This window comes from Hyla sarda, chromosome 7 (assembly GCF_029499605.1).
Source record: "Hyla sarda isolate aHylSar1 chromosome 7, aHylSar1.hap1, whole genome shotgun sequence".
Classification (NCBI taxonomy): domain Eukaryota; kingdom Metazoa; phylum Chordata; class Amphibia; order Anura; family Hylidae; genus Hyla; species Hyla sarda.
The window spans coordinates 67,332,409-67,352,509 of NC_079195.1; the positions used below are offsets into that span (position 1 = coordinate 67,332,409).

At 42.7% G+C, this 20,101-nt stretch overlaps 1 protein-coding gene across 2 annotated transcripts in view; it reads left to right on the plus strand.

Moving 5' to 3' along the window:
* LGI1 (leucine rich glioma inactivated 1) overlaps nucleotides 1–19,560 on the plus strand; it is a 92,526-nt gene extending 72,966 nt beyond the window's left edge. For both annotated transcript variants that reach the window (XM_056529458.1, XM_056529457.1), the window contains 2 exons: nucleotides 18,296–18,460; nucleotides 18,543–19,560. In XM_056529458.1, coding sequence (XP_056385433.1) covers nucleotides 18,296–18,460; nucleotides 18,543–19,363 — 986 coding nt within the window. In that variant the 3' untranslated portion in view covers nucleotides 19,364–19,560. The remainder of the gene's footprint in view (nucleotides 1–18,295; nucleotides 18,461–18,542) is intronic.
* The last annotated feature ends 541 nt before the right edge of the window (nucleotides 19,561–20,101 follow it).

Here is a 20,101-nt window from a genome sequence, read left to right on the forward strand (position 1 = left end):
GATTTAAGAATAGGATCCGAAAGAAGAATAGACCAGTACTTAGATAAAAGTTTACAGATATTATTTGTACAAGAGTTATAATTTGTTATAAAGTTACATTTTCTATTTAAGCTATTTTAGTTTTTTAATGTTTCTCTTGTTTACTTCTTTATTTTTCTCACTTCACTTAAAAGTTGATGTAAATAGTTTTTTTTAGACTTTTCCAGCTGCCATTACCCGAAATGGGTAAAAAAAAAATTCTTATGGCCATTATCAACGAATAAGAAAGATTGCAGTTCAGACAGGGATTTTAAAATTCAGTGTGACCTATTACGGAAGCGCTTCCAAGAAAAGGGATACCCTAAAAAAGTTTTAAGAGATGCTTTTAACAAAGTGAATAAACTTGAACATAAAAAATCTTGTGAATAACCCCAGCAGAAGTGAGAAAAATAAAGAAGCAAACAAGAGAAACAGTAAAAACAAAAATATCTTAAATAGAAAATGTAACTTTATTACAAATTATAACTCTTGTACAAATAATATCAGTAAAATTTGATCTTAGTTTTGGTCTATTCTTCTTTCGGATCCTATTCTTAAATCAGTTATCCCACGGAAACCAATTCTCACTTTTCGACGTGCTAAGACATTACATAATTATCTAAAAAACAAAAACAAATTACCTCATCTGACAGCTCAAGTCCGGCGGGGACCTTTGCATGTGATAATGCACTTTCTTGCTCGTGGATACCACCTGGATGCACAAAAGGATTTTCATCCAAAGCCACAGGTGAAAAATTTAGATGAAAAGTTTCCGCTAATTGCTCATCTTATTATGTGGTGTATTTACTAACATGCACTTGCGGCATTCAATATGTTGGCCGCACCACACAAACCTTGCGTGCTAGAATGAATAAACATCGTTTTAACATTAATAACAAATTTATGCTCCACAGTGTATCCCGCCATATAACTTTATCACATGGCGGTGATACACAAGGTCTCTCCCTTTGTGTAATAGATTCCATCCCTATGGATAATTAAAACCGTTTACAACAACTGATCAAGTCCTGAGAGTCCTTCTGGATCTTCAAGATTCATTATATGAACCTCGATGGATTAAAGATTTTTCCTATATTTCTTGGCTCTTATCCTACCTCTGAGAGATTGGCAGCATGGGATATCTCCTGAATTCCTTCATTGTGCCTTGCTTCATTGTCCTCTGCACGTCGACCTGGCGTGGGAAGTCCGCAGCAGCTGTATAGCACCTTTGGTGTGATCTCTGATACGTCTATTGAGCATTGTGCCTCGGTTATTGCACAACACGTCAAGGTGAAAAGGCCTGTGAAAAATGAAAGAAGCGATCTGATTGGTTACTATGGGCAACTCAACAACTTTTCCTCTGGACAAGTTTTGATAAATCTCCCCCATTCAAACTACTCTTCATGGACCATTGTACATAATGAATTTCAGCCAATCTAATCTCCAACCAGAGGTGTAATTAAAGTACCTGGACCCAGAGAAACCACCAGTCTAATACATATAGTGATATCAGTAGACAGGGATAAAAGCAGAGATACACATACTGTAGTAAAGTCACAGCACAGAGATAATAAACACTGGTATTTCCTAGGATCCAGGTGTGACCGCAACCTCTGCACCTCCTATAGTTACATAACTATTCCCAGCAGTGTAACAGATCTTGATTGTAGCCCTGCCCTCTAATGAGAACAACCTGGCCGTGATACAATTTTCTCTTAAGATGGTAACATGGACTGTTCAAATGTTAGATCATGTTCTGTGCTTCAAAATGTCATACCTCTTCTCAATCCCATGGTGGGGCTGTGATGTCACGAGCCTCCACCCCATATCGCCAGTCATCCAGCACGGAGCGACGTTCGTTCCGTGCACAGAATGTCTGGGGTACCGCAGCCGAGATTGCAGGGGTCCCCAGCGGCGGGACCCCCTTGATCAGACATCTTATCCCCTATACTATGGATAGGGGATAAGATGCCTAGGGGTGGAGTACCCCTTTAAACGTTATTCTGTCCAATCTCTAAAAGGCTTAGTTCTTTTATCAAACAATCTAGGGATCTGCCAAGTACTGGATTACAGAATAAATTGTGGTAGCCCTTGGGGGGTGTATGGTAGGGATGGTAGGATGTTGGTATATGAGGGGTTAATATTAACCCCTTAAGGACTCAGGGTTTTTCCGTTTTTGCACTTTCGTTTTTTCCTCCTTACCTTTAAAAAATCATAACCCTTTCAATTTTCCACATAAAAATCCATATTATGGCTTATTTTTTGCGTCGCCAATTCTACTTTGCAGTGACATTAGTCATTTTACCCAAAAATGCACGGCGAAACGGAAAAAAAAATCATTGTGCGACAAAATCGAAAAAAAAACGCCATTTTGTAACTTTTGGGGGCTTCCGTTTCTACGCAGTGCATATTTCGGTAAAAATGACACCTTATCATTATTCTGTAGGTCCATACAGTTAAAATGATACCCTACTTATATAGGTTTGATTTTGTCGCACTTCTGGAAAAAATCATAACTACATGCAGGAAAATTTATACGTTTAAAAATGTCATCTTCCGACCCCTATAACTTTTTTATTTTTCCACGTACGGGGCGGTATGAGGACTCATTTTTTGCGCCGTGATCTGAAGTTTTTATTGGTATGATTTTTGTTTTGATCGGACTTTTTGATCACTTTTTATTCATTTTTTAATGTTATAAAAAGTTACCAAAATACGCTTTTTTGGACTTTGGAATTTTTTTGCGCGTACGGCATTGACCGTGCGGCTTAATTAATTATATATTTTTATAGTTCGGACATTTACGCACGCGGCGATACCACATATGTTTATTTTTATTTTTTTTACACTGTTTTATTTTTCTTATGGGAAAAGGGGGGTGATTCAAACTTTTATTAGGGAAGGGGTTAAATTACCTTTATTAACACTTTTTTTTTACTTTTTTTTTTGCAGTGTTATAGGTCCCATAGGGACCTATAACACTGCACACACTGATCTTTCATCCTGATCACAGGCGTGTATTAACACGCCTGTGATCAGCATTATCGACGCTTGACTGCTCCTGCCTGGATCTCAGGCACGGAGCAGTCATTCGTCGATCGGACACCGAGGAGGCAGGTAAGAGCCCTCCCGGTGTCCGATCAGCTGTTCGGGACGCCGCGATTTCACCGCGGCGGTCCCGAACAGCCCGACTGAGCAGCCGGGATACTTTCAGTTTCACTTTAGAAGCGGCGGTCAGCTTTGACCGCCGCTTCTAAAGGGTTAATACCGCACATCGCCGCGATCGGCGATGTTTGGTATTAGCCGCGGGTCCCGGCCGTTGATTAGCGCCGGGACCCACGTGATATGATGCGGGATCGCGGCGCGATCCCGCTTCATATCGCGGGAGCCGGCGCAGGACGTAAATATACGTCCTGCGTCGTTAAGGGGTTAACCCAGTCACTCGTGACGCCAGGGTGAGGGCTGGTATGCTGAATCTATGGTCCGACCTATCGCCGCCCTTCCCAGAAGCGATAGGTGCAATGAAATGACTGAAGGTCCACAAGCAGATTTAACTTGAACTTCAATAACTTTACTGCAGTGCTTGCAATATCCAATACGTAATAACAGTCTCTTAATACAGTTCTTTGGTTGCTTAGCGACTGGTAGAAGTTGCAGACCTTGCTTAAGATTTATAGTCTCTGAATTTAGGGAACGATGTGCAGATCCGTCCGGATTTAGGGGAAATATTGAGTCCGGTGATGCTGCAGAGTGTTTAGGGGATGACGCACTCTATAATTTATATCGTTCGGCCGTTGCCGCAAGGCTCAGGCCTAACTCACTGCGATTACTGCAATACAGGTCCTTCTCTGATGAAAGCCAGGAGCAAGAGAGCGATAAGATGGCTGCCGCTCCCTTATATGGGCAGGGGGCGTGGCGATTCTGATTCATCCGAACGTCTGCCACTCACTTTACATGGTGAGATGGGATTGCTTACGTCACAGGCTCTATGAACACTGTAGAACCAGAACGAGGCTACAGATACCAGAACAAGGCCTGGAACGCATCCAGAGTGAGGCTTGGAACGCATCACATGACCCGAAGGCCCTGCAATGCCATAGACACAAGCAATTAACCATTTACATACTGAAATAACACTATATACATTATTTTATAGATAAATTAGTAATCTATACACTATAATGGAGGCGACTAGGGGAGAACTGAATAATAAAGACTACTAAGTCCTAGGGACTCTGGCTATGGGGACCCACAGATAAATAAGTACCGTGTGAAATGCGGTACTGGGAAACCACAAAATCATCTCAAAAAGAATGTTAACAGGATTTATGAAATGCAGATTATACACATGGACATATAAAAGTGTCATAATAAAAATATGTCAATTCACATTAACTTGCCAGATCAAAGGTTCTCTTGCCAAAGAAAAGATTATCCTGCAGCAAACATTAGTAAACAACTTGGACCTATTAATCTGTGTTATTTTGTCCAACACAGTTTTAATGTGTATTTCATTGCTCTTCTCCACTTTTTAAGACAATTTTGGACCTTAGTGAGCACTTTACAGCTCCAACACCCTCTAAACAAATACAATACAATTCCTGTGAGCCAGCATTTAATTGTCCAGAAATTGTCTACAAAGAACTGAAAAATTATCTGGATAGAAAGAAAACATTACTGAGTGGGAGACAATATTCAGCACAGTACATTTTTCTATTTTTTTTTTGTGCTGTTACACAGTTAATATTCTCATTATTGTAGATGGATTTTACATAATGTATTATTTGATCCATTTATTATGTATATTTCTATGGGTAGTTGTTTGCTGCCACCTTGAGGCCTTTTTTTTTTTTGGTAATGCTCATGTTTCTCTCTCCTGAAAGCTATGACTCATTTCCTTTGTATGAAACCACACCCCCCTGCTTATTGCATCACTTCCTGTGTCATGTCTGCCTTCATCTGCCACATGTTACAGGGACTCATGTATTCTGCATGCTAAGCTAAGGAAAGCATCATCTTTTGACCGCATAATACTGAAATCCATTCATTATGCTTTATTCCTGCTGTTTGATGTACAGAATAAACCAGCTTGTGGATGAAAACAGTATTGGTGAGTTCTGCTATCTGATAAGGATTGTCCACAGTGGTTATATCTGCTTATACAGGCCAGACATAGAGGTCTTACAAGGGATGGATCGCTATCACAACAATCTGAGTAAGAATAGTCAAAAGATGCATAGAATTCCTACAACCTGCTGTGTATATGCTCCTAATCTGCAATCAAGCTCAGTGCCATCCGCCATCTTATGAAGCACATGGTCGCACAAGCTTACTGCACTTCACGTGAATGTTGAAAACTGTTTCTCTACATTGAACTGTGTAACCTCACCTGTCTAAGCTGCTGTTCGTCTTCTTAAAGAGACAGTACCATTTTTTTTCCGCAAAACAGTAAAAAATGTCTAGACAAAGCTCTGAACACTCTTTTATGGCCGAACCAACACAGATACATCATGCCATCGAACCGGCAATCGTACAAGGAACAGATCTGGCAGATATTACTGAACAGAGTATAAGACCCAAATGTACAATAATACCGACACAGAAACTCAGGAAAAACTATGAAGCCACTAAAGATGAGTTCTCCAGTAATCTGTCAGACCTCTGGGACAGAACCTCACACTGCATATCAGTTTTGTCATACTTTAATGATCAACCGGCTGAATAAGGAGACTCTATAAATCACTTATTTTCAGCGTATGAACGCTACCAGCCGCTGTCTGTAAAATACTCAGCTTTCTTGCAGGACTCTAATATAGAGGATTCTTCAGCAAAACTGACCAGGACCAATGCACTGAACCAACAAAGGGACCTTGCAGTGCAAAATGCTAAGCTTAAGGCAGAACTCCACATTTCTCAACTGCTGGAGACCAGATCTCACAGATCAACCTCAACCAAGCACACTGCACTTTCTTCTAGATCCTCTCGCTCCAGTAATTCAACATTAAATGACAAGCTAATTGAGGCCCATGCTGATGCAGAAGCAAAAAAGTGCAAAGCTCTTTTACCAGAAAGCAAGCAGAGGTAGAAGCATGCAAGGCAGCTCAACAAGCAGAGGCAGATTCCCAAAGAAAGATTCTGCAAATGGAATGAAGGAGGCAGCTTCCCTGGAAAGGCTGAAAGTCCTTGTACAAGCAATGGGACAAAGCACTAATTCACACTGTCTTATCCCAGCAGAACTGGAAGATTCAGTTGAATGCACCAGTGAATCCATACTAAAGCATAACATTTGCAAAGATACAGAGTCATCTCCTGTACCTTCTACTAACAACACTGTTCTGACTCTCAACACAGAGATCTCTCAACACCATATGCCTGAGCCTCTTCAAGTCTGCAACACAAGTACATCTATGCAGAAAACCACATCAACTCCTGCCAACAATGTGACTTCCGGTGACAAGCTGCAACTCAAGCCACAGCCAGCACAAGCCTTAGAGACTACACCACAGTTAAATGCTCATGCTACATCATTTCACCCTGGTAAATCTCACCCTACATCACCAGAGAACTTTCACATCCAAGGGGTTCCACAAGTTACTTTGCTACCAAAGAGTGAGAAATCAAATATGAATGACTTTGCCAGATAAATGGTACGCCGGTAGCTCATTAACACTAGCCTCTCAAGGTTTGATGATTGTGCAGAGAGCTACAGGGCCAGGAGATCAACCTTCAAGGCTGCTATTGCTGATCTCAACCTTACTACTAAGGAAGAACTTGATTTGCTCATAAAGTGTCTGGGACCAGAATCTGCAGATTGTTTTAAAAGGCTGAGAACAGTACATGTTGACCACCCAGATGCAGGTCCTGCTGCTGCATGGGCAAAACTTGAGCAAACGTATGGCAGCTCTGAAGCCATAGAAAGCGCTTTATTCAAGAGACTGCAAAACTTCCCAAAATTAGCAAACAAAGACTATCGCAAGCTGCAAGATCTAAGTGACCTCCTCATGGAGCTAGAGTTCGCAAAGACAGATCCACGTCTACCTGGACTAAGCTTCCTGGACACTACTCAAGGTGTCAACCTAGTGGTGTCTAAACTGCCATACGGCCTACAATAGAAATGGGCACAAAAGGGCTCAAAGTATAAAAGAGACTATAATGTATCTTTTCCTTCATTCTCATACTTTTGCAGTTTCATTAGTGATCAAGCTTGGATGAGAAACGACGCCAGCTTCAGCTTCAGAGAACCCAACTTGCCTGCTTCATCCTCATCATCAAGGTACAATAACACAGCACCTAAACATCGAGACTTTAATAGAGCTATATCTGTCAAGAGTACAGACATCTCACCCTCCACTACCTCAACTGGTAATCAGGGCGTTGTGGATGACAAATGATGAAGACCCTAATCGCTAGTGTTCTATTCACAAGAAACTTCACCCTTTGGCATGGCATGGGGCAAAGACTTTACAAGAGCACAGGGAGATTCTCCAGAAAGTTGGAATATACTTCAAGTGCTGTGCTTCTTATAGCCATCTTGCTAAAGACTGTAAAGTCATCATCAAGAGCACAGAATGCAGTAGCGACAAACATGTTACAGCTGTGCATCCTACTCCACTTCCAGACAACCTACAGCAGCAACCTACCCCCTCCCCTGCTCAAATCATGGCAACAAGGTCATGCTCCAGCCAAAGATAATGTTTTCTCTTCATGCACAAAAGTCTGTGGAGAAGGCTTGGATCACAAATGTTGCGCCAAGGTATGCCTAGTCATGATATACCCGAAGGATCATCCTGAGAAAGCTACCAGGATATATGCCATAATAGATAAACAGAATAACAGATCCCTGGTTAATTCTAGTTACGTAAGTAGTAGGGCCTCACGTCTGCCTTAGCGACTTCACCTTGCGGATCAAAACTAAAGAAAAATATTTATAAAGGTGCCGTAAAACTTAGCATTTAATTGTATAGCTAGATAAAATTCACCACAATATTTGTGCAATATAATAATACTATCACCAAATCATAATTAAAGAAAATTCAAGTATGTATCCTATTTATGATGATCGCCTGGTATGTTTAAGCGAACCATTCACAATACATATCTGATTGCATTAAGTATGCGTAAAGATAACCCCAAGTACACCCGACGCGTTTCTGCCTGGTTAGGTTTACTCATTATCACATATATAACCAGGCTTCCTCAGGGGTAACACAACACACAAAGAGTTAATTGAACACTCCAAAGGGTTAATAATCCTATATAGAGAGTAATATGAATGGTCACAGCCTTTAATGACCACAATTATTAAAGCACAACACTGCAGCTCTAGACCGCTCCAGGTGGAGCAAAAATTAGAATATATTTAAGGATTTTTTCATCCAATACAAGACACCTCCCCTCTGGGTAACGATAAACCCACTCTGGAATGATACCAATGATAGTACGGGAATGTCTCAAAATTGCCTCCTATATGAATAATTCCAGGTCCACTGTACTGTGAATAGATGTACCAGATAACAATGAACTATAGGAGACCAGACCTGAGCTGCAGTGAAGAAAGCGAACAATCACGCACGTCCTGACTTATCTACTACATCTGATCAGCGCCTAAGAACTTGAATTTTACTTTCCAAGCATTTTCCACCAGACCAGTGCCCCTGATTCCGGACAAGCTGTGGCTGCAGATCAGAGCTTCATAAATTCAGACGTCTACTGAGGTGTTGTACTCTCAGCACAACCTTTTATGGTGAGTGTAAAATCGCTTATCATAGCATTGTTTTTTAACCTTGACATATTACACTAGGGGCGCGTATCCCCTTTTTCTCTTTTTTTCCTGTACCTATGAGGTTTAGAAGAGAGCCAGTTGGAATAACTGCCGACATTGAGCAAATGTTTCATTGCTTCATTGTACGTGTAGACCATAGGAAATTCCTAAGGTTTCTGTGGCACCGTAACAACAACATGGATAATGAGATCATGGAATACTGCATCAAAGTGCATGTATTCGGGAATAGTCCCTCACCCACTGTTGCAACATATGGTTTAAGAACGACTGCCCTTGTTGGAGAAAAGGAGTATGGCGTAGACACTTAACACTTCATTGAGAGAGACTTTTATTTCAAGGATGGGCTTAAAGGGGTACTCCGGTACTTACACATCTTATCCCCTATCCAAAGATGCCTGATCGCGGGAGTCCCGCAGCTGGGGAAGCCCCGGATCATGCAGGGGCACCCCGTTTGTAATCAGTCCCCGGAGCGTGTTCGCTCCGGGTCTGATAACGGTCGACCGCACGGCCGGCGGCGTGTGATGTCACGCCTCCGCCCCCGTGTGATGTCACGCTCCGCCCCTCAATGCAAGCCTATGGGAGGGGGCGTGATAGCTATAACGCCCCCTACGGTAAGCTTGCATTGAGGGGCGGAGGCGTGACGTCACACGCCGCCGGCTGTGCGGTCGACCGTTATCAGACCCGGAGCTAACACGCTCCGGGGATTGATTACAAACGGGGTGCCCCGTGCATGATCCCGGGCATCCCCAGCTGTGGGACTCCCACGATCAGGCATCTTATCTCCTATCCTTTGGATAGGGGATAAGATGTGTAAGCACCGGAGCACCCCTTTAAGTCTTTACCTACAGATAAAGAAGCCATAGATCTGCTCCAAAGGACACAAGGTATGCTCTCTGAGGCTAACCTCAGACTACACAAGATTGCCTCAAATAGTGTTGCCGTTATGAAAGCCTTTCAACCTGATGATCATGCCACAGGGTTTAAAGACCTAAACCTGGGAATTGACATTCCACCTGAACAGAGAGGTCTGGGCCTACGATGGGACTTATCAAAGGACACCTTTGGCTTTCAAGTCAGCTCTGCAGACAAGCCATTTACCAAGCGTGGTGTTATGTCAGTAGTGAACAGCTTATACGATCCAATGGGATTCGTGGCTCCCATCACATACAAGGCAAGACTATTAAAGATTGGGACACTCCACTCCTAACAGACAAGCTTTCCAAGTGGGAGTCCTGGAAACAATCTCTACGTGCCTTAAATGGAATCCGTATACCACGCTGCTACACTTCAGCTTCCCTTGCTATATAAGTCAGAGAAAAGAGCTTCACATCTTCTCAGACGCATCTACTGAAGCCATAGCAGCCATTGCGTACCAAAAAGGTAAGAGACTCTTCTAATCAAACCCACATAGGGTTTCTGTTTGGGAAAGCTAAGTTAGCACCTAAGCCAGAGCATACAATCCCTAGGCTTGAACTTTGTGGGACTAGAAATTGCAGATTACATACTACATGAGCTGGACATTCTGATAGATGACACCAAATTCTACACAGACAGCAAAGTTGTTCTGGGCTACATATACAACCAGACTAAACAATGTGTATGTCAGCAACCGTGTTGAAGGAATCAGGAAATCATCTAAACCTGAACAATGGCATTATGTCCCATCTGAAATGAATCCTGCAGATTATGCCACCTGGCCAGTGTCTGCAAGTGCTTTCGCTAATTCTTCTTGGATAACATGTCCTGAATTCCTGCTGGATCATCCAGAAGAAACCACAGCTGATGTCTTCAGTATTCTAGAACCTGACAAAGATCCAGAGACCCCAACTATCCTTATCCCAGCTATTTTGCTTACCCAGAAGCTTGGGGCCATTCCTGTTCCACCTGGAAACTTTAAATCAGGAAATCTGTGCTATGACCAGTGGAAGCAAGTACAACACCTCGCCAACTTCTTCTGCAATCGTTGGAAGATGGAGTATCTTTCTACACTGCAAGGAAACAGGAGATGGCAACACCTGAACCCTAACATAACAATTGGAGATTTCGTTCTGCTCAAGGATCAACAAGCCAAAAGAATCGAGTGGCCTATGGGACTTATTGTAAAGAGTGTTCCTAGTGATGACAGCACAGTACGCTAGGTGGAGGTGAAGTTGCAAGACAAGGGACTGTAAAGAATTTCATCAGACCTGTCATGGAACTTATTTTGCTCTTGGCCTTTGGAGAATGAATTTGCTTGCGTATGCTGTTGGTTCCTACCTTTGACTTCCAGAAGAAAGTCTGGAACTTTATTGTTATAACTTTGTCTCGTTGCATTATTTGCATGTTCTTCTTTATGTCTTCCAGGTTCTCAAGACATCAAGCTAATTGCACTGTTGTTTATTTGCAATTGTATCACTAACATTATGATATAAAATAGTGACATTTACAATGCCAGATGGGGAGTGTGCTGTTACACAGTTAATATTCTCATTTTTGTAGATGGAATTTACATAGTTTATTATTTGATTCATTTATTATGTATATTTCTATGGGTAGTTATTTGCTGCCACCTTGAGGCCTTTTTTTGGTAATGCACATGTTTCTCTCTCCTGAAAGCTATGACTCATTTCCTTTGTATGTAACCACACCCCCCTGCTTATTGCATCACTTCCTGTGTCATGTCTGCCTGCATCTGCCACATGTTACAGGGACTCATGTATTCTGCATGCTAAGCTAAGGAAAGCATCATCTTTTGACCACATATTGCAGAAATCCATTCATTATGCTGTATTCCTGTTGTTTGATGTACAGAATAAACCAGCTTGTGGATGAAAACAGTATTCGTGGTGTTAAGCAAAAACATCCCATAATGCAAGCATTTATTCTTGGCTAGGTTATGTTCAAATTTGTTCTGCATAATGACCCTGTACATGCTACAGCCTTGGATATTATTTCATATATCACTTTACACATCAGTATAGTATAGGGCATCAACAATTCCCATATATTTATTGAATACTTTTTGTATTGTGTTATATTTATGCAGCAGAGTAATTGGGAGCATTGTGCATGACTTATTATCAGATAGCAGGACGGGGTCATATCTCGGGAGTGGGGGTTCATGGCCCTGCCCTGAGATAGTGTTGTGGCTCTTAATGAGCATTTAAAATGTTTTTAATTGTCTATGTGACCATCATGCATGTTTATTTTTTTTATATTTAATAAAATCATGTGATATAATTGTTAATTCAGTGGTGTGCACTTTATAGTCAGTGGTTGCTTTTCTTAGAGGAGGTTGTGTATGTTTTCACTGAGAGTAGCACCCCGTTTCAATATTTTCATTGAGTCCCCCTATTTCTGTGTATGAGGTTACGGAACAATAGCACTTTACTGAGGTTGACAAGGTGTTAAAGTCTTTAAAGCTCAGTTTAGGCCAAAGGAGATGCTCAGTGAACTTTTAGGAAGCTTGTTTGCTTGCTCGGACTTGTAGTGGACTTGGATTGACTTATGCAACCCACTCTGAATTAAGTAAATGACAGACTTCACTAACTTGACTATCTTGACTAGACTTGTCCCATGTATTTGTGCTTACCACCAGACTTTGACTTTTCACCTGCAGGGGTAAACTGGTAGTAGCTGCGTGGCTAGCAGGGCCGGATAATCATTGGCGCTCATGGAGCGCCTGCTCCGGGCCCAATGCCTGCATGGGGCCCCCGTCACATTCGGGACATCCCTGTGTCCCGAAAAATCTTTTCAGGACACAAGGATGTCCCTGTTACCTCTCTGCGGCCCCGCGTTAACTTTAAAAACACAGGGGCCGCGGGGAGGTAGCGCAAGCAGGGATGTCACTGACGTCCCGTGCGTGCGCCCAAAGAAGAGCAGAGCGGAGCAGTGAGGAGGACGCGCGCATGGTAAGTCACCACTCACCAGCACGTCATCTTCAGTGTTCCGACCACTGCTCCTCTCCGGTCCCGGGACCTACTGCTATGGCCCATAGACCATAACAGTAGATCGTGACCCCGGACTGGAGGAGTGGTGGTCGGAACACTGAGGCAGTAAACAGGCATACAGCCTCCAGCCATACACTGTATATGGCTGAAGGCTGTATGTCTGTGGGGGAACTGTACTGCACCTAATGTGGGGGAACCATACTGCACCTAATGTGAGGAACTATACTGCACCTAATGTTGGGGAACTATACTGCACCTAATGTGGGGGAACTATACTGCACCTAATGTGGGGGAACTATACTGCACCTAATGTGGGGGGGGAACTATACTGGCCCTAATGTGGGGAACTATACTGCCAACCTAATCTGGGGAACTGTACTGCACCTAATGTTGGGGAACTATACTGCACCTAATGTGGGGAACTGTACTGCACCTAATGTGGGGGAAGTGTTCTGCACCTAATGTGAGGAACTGTACTGCACCTAATGTGGAGGAACTATACTGCACCTAATGTGGGGAACTATACTGCACGTAATGTGGGGAACTATACTGCACCTAACGGGGGGGGGGGGGGGGGGGGACGACGACGACGACTATACTGCACCTAATGTGAGGGAACTGTACTGCACCTAATGTGGGGGAACTGTACTGCACCTTATGTGGGGGAACTGTACTGCACCTTATGTGGGGTAACTGTACTGCAGCCCTAATGTGGGGGAACTGTACTGCACCCCTAATGGGGGGGAACTGTACTTCACCCCTAACGGGGGGGGGGGGGGACTGTACTGCACCCCTAATGGAGGAGGAACTGTACTGCTCCCCTATTGTGGTGGAACTGTACTGCACCCCTAATGTGGGGGAACTGTACTGCACCCCTAATGTGGGGGAACTGTACTGCACCCCTAATGTGGGGGGAACTGTACTGCACCCCTAATGTGGGGGAACTGTACTGCAACAAAGATTTAAAGAGACAAATGCCTCAAAAGATTAACCAGCATATAACATGAGAACTTATTACACTTTATAGCCCTTAATAGGGTCGTGGACCCAGGGGAACACTGACAAAGAAGCCGCCACACAGGACGGGCAGGTGTACAGAATGACAGATTCTGTACTGGGCTACCACACTAAACTATCACATTTTTAACCCCTTCATGACCCAGCCCATTTTCACCTTCATGACCTGGGCATTTTTTGAAAATCTGACCACTGTAACTTTAAACATTAATAACTTTGGAATGCTTTTACTTATCATTCTGATTCCGAGATTGTTTTTTCTTGACATATTCTACTTTATGTTATTGGTAAAATTTCACTGATATTTGTATCCTTTCTTGGTAAAAAATCTAAAAATTTCATGAAAATTTTGAAAATTTAGCATTTTTCTAACTTTGAAAGTCTCTGCTTGAAAGGAAAATGGATATTCCAAATAAATTACATATTGATTCACATATACAATATGTCTACTTTGTGTTTGCATCAAAAAATTGATGAGTTTTTACTTTTGGAAGACATCAGAGGTCTTCAAAGTTCCGCAGCAATTTTCCAATTTTTCTCAAGATTTTCAAAATCGTAATTTTTCAGGGCCCAGTTCAGGTTGGAAGTGGATTTTAAGGGTCTTCATATTAGAAATACCCCATAAATGACCCCATTATAAAAACTGCACCCCCCAAAGTATTCAAAATGACATTCAGTAAGTGTTTTAACCCTTTAGGTGTTTCACAGGAATAGCAGCAAAGTGAAGGAGAAAATTCTAAATCTTCATTTTTTACGCTCGCATTTTCTTGTAGACCCAATTTTTGAATTTTTACAAGGGGTAAAAGGAGAGAAATCACCCTAAAATTTGTAACCCAATTTCTCTCGAGTAAGGAAATATCTCATATGCGTATGTAAAGTGTTCGGCGGGCGCAGTAGAGGGCTCAGAAGGGAAGGAGCGACAATGGGATTTTGGAGAGTGAGTTTTTCTGAAAGAGTTTTTGGGGGGCATGTCCCATTTAGGAAGCCCCTATGGTGCCAGAACAGTGGACCCCCCCCACATGTGACCCCATTTTGGAAACTACACCCCTCATGGAATTTAATAAGGGGTGCAGTGAGCATTTACACCCCACTGGCGTTTGACAGATATTTGAAACAGTGGACTGTGCAAATGAAAAATTTTATTTTTCATTTTCACAGACCACTGTTCCAAAAATCTGTCATACACCAGTGGGGTGTAAATGCTCACTGCACCCCTTATTACATTCCGTGAGGGGTGTAGTTTCCAAAATGGGGTCACATATGGATATTTATTGTTTTGCGTTTGTCAGAACTGCTGTAACAATCAGCCACCCCTGTGCAAATCGCCTCAAATGTACATGGCGCACTCTCCCTTCTGGGCCTTGTTGTGCGCCCCCAGAGCACTTTGCGCCCACATATGGGGTATCTCCGTAGTCGGGAGAAATTGCGTTACAAATTTAGAGGGTCTTTTTTCCCTTTTACCTCTTGTGAAAATGAAAAGTATAGGGCAACACCAGCATGTCAGTGTAAAAAATTAATTTTTTTACACTAACATGCTGGTGTAGACCCCAACTTCACCTTTTCATAAGGGGTTAAAGAAGAAAAAGCCCCCCAAAATTTGTAAGGCAATTTCTCCCGAGTACGGCGATACCCCATATGTGTCCCAAAACTGTTGCCCTGAAATACGACAGGGCTCCAAAATGAGAGAGCGCCATGCGCATTTGAGGCCTGAATTAGGGATTTGCATAGGGGTGGACATAGGGGAATTCTATGCCAATGATTCCCAAAAAGGGTGCCTCTAGCTGTTGCAAAACTCCCAGCATGCCTGGACAGTCAATGGCTGTCCGGCAATACTGGGAGTTATTATTTTGCAACAGCTGGAGGCTCCGTTTTGGAAACAGTGGCGTACCAGACGTTTTTCATTTTTTTGGGGGGAGGGGGGGGGCTGTGTAGGAGTATGTGTATATGTAGTGTTTTTTACTTTTTATTTTAGGTTAGTGTTAGTGTAGTGTAGTGTTTTTAGGGTACAGTCACATGGGCAGAGGTTCACAGCAAGTTTGCCGCTGGAAGTTTGAGCTGCAGCGCAAAATTTGCGCCATCTCAAACTTGCAGCACTCACTGTAAACCTCCGCCCATGTGAGTGTACCCTGTACATTCACATTGGGGGGAGGGGGCAAACATCCAGCTGTTGCAAACTCCGAGCATGCCCTTTGGCTGTCCGTGCATGCTGGGAGTTGTAGTTTTGCAACAGCTGGAGGAACACTGGTTTGGAAACACTAAGTTAAGTAATAAACTTTCAAGTGTTTTGCAACCAAACTTAGTGTTTCCAAACCAGTGTGCCTCCAGCTGTTGCAAAACTACAACTCCCAGCATGCATGGTCTGTCAGTGCATGCTGGGAGTTATAGTTTTGCAACAATTGCAACAGCTGGAGGCACTGAGGTAGGAAACGGACAATGTTTCCAAACTAGTGTGCCTCCAGTTGTTGCAAAACTACAACTCCCAGCATGCCCAGACTGCCCAGGCATGCTGGAAGTTGTAGTTCGGCAATATCTGAAGGATCAGATGTTGCCGAACTACAACTTCCAGCATGCATGGGCAGTCTGGGCATGCTGGGAGTTGTAGTTTTGCAACATCTGGAGGTCCACAGTTTGGAGACCACTGTATAATGGTCTCCAATCTGTGCTCTTCCAGATGTTAGAGAACTACAACTCCCAGCATGCCTGGACAGACTGAGCATGCTGAGATTTGTAGTTTTGCAACATCTGGAAGAGCACAGATTGGAGACCATTATAAAGTGGTCTCCAAACTGAGGACCTCCAGATGTTGCAAAACTACAACTCCCAGCATGCCCAGAAAGCCAAAGGCTGTCTGGGCATGCTGGGAGTTGCAGTTTTGAAACTCTCAGAGGCAGCAGTGAGATCGCTTTACGGCGATCTCACTGCTGCCAATGAAGATGCCGCACTGCTGCCGGAAACTCACCTCCGGGACGCAGCACAGCCGGGACCGCATGGAGGACGCCGGGACCGCCGGGACCACTCGGGACACCGCTCGGACGGGTAAGTGATGTCGGGGGACGGGTCAGGGACACTTAGCAGAGCGGTGTGTGTCCCGATCCCCATGATCGGGACTCACACACCGCGCTGCTAAGTATTTTCATAGCGAAACGCTGCTATCAGCTAGTCAGATTTGACCAGCTGATAGCAGCGATCGCTTGGGGGGGTGGGGGATGAAACCCCCGTGGTCGCATGGTAAGATGGCTGGCTATCAGTGATAGCCACCATCTTTCCGGGCGCTGCGGGGTGCCGCGAGTAGCGGCAGTAATGTTCATGACGTACCTGTATGTCATGGGTCGGGAACACCTTGCCACCCATGACGTACAGGTATGTCATAGGTCGGGAAGGGGTTAAAGAAATCACTAAATATAAAAAGACATAATGCACAGTAACTCATGACACTTCAAAATTACTCAATTATATATGTAGATTATATCTAGGCCTGAACTGTAGAATGATGTTTAGAACCGGGCCCACAATAAAATAGTTAATGAAATCAAAATACTGTAAAATAATCACTTATTATAGTAGAAATAATAATAATATAATAATAATATAAAAATGTTATTGGAAAGTAATACATGATAATATATAAACATAAAAAAGGTAAATGCAAAATGCTACCAATTCAGCTTTGTGTATGTAGTCTATAAATGCGGATGTGTTTATATGCCTACACCGTCAAGACTTTGCATAATATAGAAGTGAGGTAAACTAAAGATCCCACACTTCTACATTATTGGTAGGGGAAATAGAGTGGAAAAAAGACAGACAGCAGCCCAATACCTATCTACCAGGATGGAATGGAGCCCCACTGCAAATAAAGAAGATGGGCACCGTTATTTTCAGAAAGAATAGCGGGAGAAAAAACCGGTGCAAGCAGTATTTTTCCTCCTGCTATTCTTGATCCTAAAATAACGACTTGGCACTGCCGAAAAAAGACAGCCAGCAGTGTGAATGTAATCCTTAGGAAGAGATGGTGGGGGGGGTGGGGGGGGTGTTGGGTGCACAAATCACGAGTCTTGGGAGTATAGATTTGGTTTTTCTTATATACTGTTATGCAACTGTTGAGGTGACCTTTGCCCCAATTTTGTTTGGTGTTGGCCATGATGGGGTGGAACTACAGGAAGGAATAGTCCACAAAATTCCTGACAATTCTAACACACTACAGAGGAAGATGCTATTGTGCTTTTAGTGACAGGGCCTTGATTTTTTATTTTTTTGGTCCCATCAGCTTTGCTATTGGGTGGCAAGAAAGTTTGAAAGTTTTCCCAGAGGAGCTGTATTGTAAGCAAAAAGTAAGGTCATGGAAGTTCCTGGTCATGGAAAGGAGAAAAAATACAACATCCTTCTCTTTTGGCAGCAAAGCCTAGCACCCTAAGGAGGCCCATATTGAGGTTTGCTATGGGACACCCTCACTTCGATGTATGTCATAGGCATTCAAAATATTGACTAACAAAATGGACTCATCATTTACATTTTATGTTAATTAACCATTAACATTTGTGTCTTATAGAATTTGCCTTGTACAAATCCTTGCCGTATCAGTCTCTGTCCGTGGACACCTTTACCTACATGAATGATGAGTATGTGGTCATCGCACAACCGTTTACAGGCAAATGTGTCTTCTTGGAATGGGACCATGTGGAAATGTCGTTCAGGAACTATGACAACATCACAGGTATCACTGGTGACCAGTTATGAGGAAAACATCTGATGTGTATGTGCTTATCGTTAGTCTTTAACTCTTTCTGTTATTGTAGGTACATCAACTGTAGTCTGCAAACCCATAGTCATTGAGAAGCAGCTCTATGTTATAGTGGCCCAGCTGTTCGGTGGCTCTCACATTTACAAGAGAGATATTTTTGCAAACAAGTTTATCAAGATCCAAGATATTGAGGTTATTAAAATCCGGAAACCCAACGACATTGAGACTTTCAGGATAGATGACAACTGGTATTTTGTGGTTGCTGATAGCTCGAAAGCTGGTTGCACAACTATCTACAAGTGGAACGGAAATGGATTTTATTCCCACCAGTCTGTACATATGTGGTATCGGGATACAGATGTGGAATACCTTGAGATTGCCAACAAGCCACATCTCATTCTGTCTAGCAGCTCGCAACGCCCAATTATTTACCAGTGGAACAAGAAGTACAACAACTTCTCGAAGCATGCTGAGATACCAGACACAGAGGATGTGTATGCCGTCAAACACTTTGCTGCAAAGGATGATGTCTACCTCTGCCTGACTCGATTCATTGGGGATTCCAGGGTTATCAAATGGGAAGGAGGTTCAGTTATTTCAGATATCCAAAGGATGCCTTCTCGTGGCTCTATGGTCTTTCAGCCTTTAGAGATCAACAACCACAAATATGCTATCCTAGGCAGTGATTATTCCTTCACCCAGGTATTTCATTGGGATGCCGATAAAGGAAAATTTGTGAAGTTTCAAGAATTAAACATCCAAGCCCCCAGATCCTTCACACATGTGTCCATAGACAAACACGACTTCCTGTTTGCTTCGAGTTTTAAGGGGGCCACACAAATATACGAACATGTTCTAATTGACCTTAGCGCATGACCACTGAAAATCTAATGCATTAAAGACATTCTAACCTGGACAGTATGAACTAAATGCATGATAACATTATTCTGGATGACTGGCTTCAGAAACTGGGAAGTCCAGAACAGAAGCATTGCTTGTTTCTCCTTTATTAATTTGTCATGTATAGTGGTTTTGAGAGTTGTACTTTTTCTAAAAAAAAACAAAAAAAAACATTCAGAATCTTGATAGTTGACTGGCCTTTCCATTAACAGTTTGTACATATTTGTGCATATGACATATGTCCTTCTGAGAGAGATATATAAAGAATATTACTTTCCCGTTTATTTATTCACCTGATGGAGAGAAAACTGCCAAATAAAATGTTTACATTTTGTGTCTTCCATGTTACATATTTATTACATTGCTTTTTGGGAAAGCTTCTGGACAGTAATGTACATAGATGAAAGGAGGCCCCATAGCAAAATATCAAAATAGGCCTTCTATTATGGTGCCTGATTTTGCACCCCCAGGACAAAAAAGCCCTTTGATTATTTCCACTTACTTTCCATGACCCATTGTGCTTTCCTGGAGGAAGCACAATTTCTTACCAAAAAAAAAATAAAAATGGGACCAATCAGGTAGGGACAACTTTCGCCAAGGTCCCCATAGCAGCCGCATGGCCTGCCACTATGGTACATACACTCTTTCTTTTGGAAGAGGAGTTGGTTTATTGTTTCTATCTCTCCAATTTCTTGCAGTTCTACACACATTATA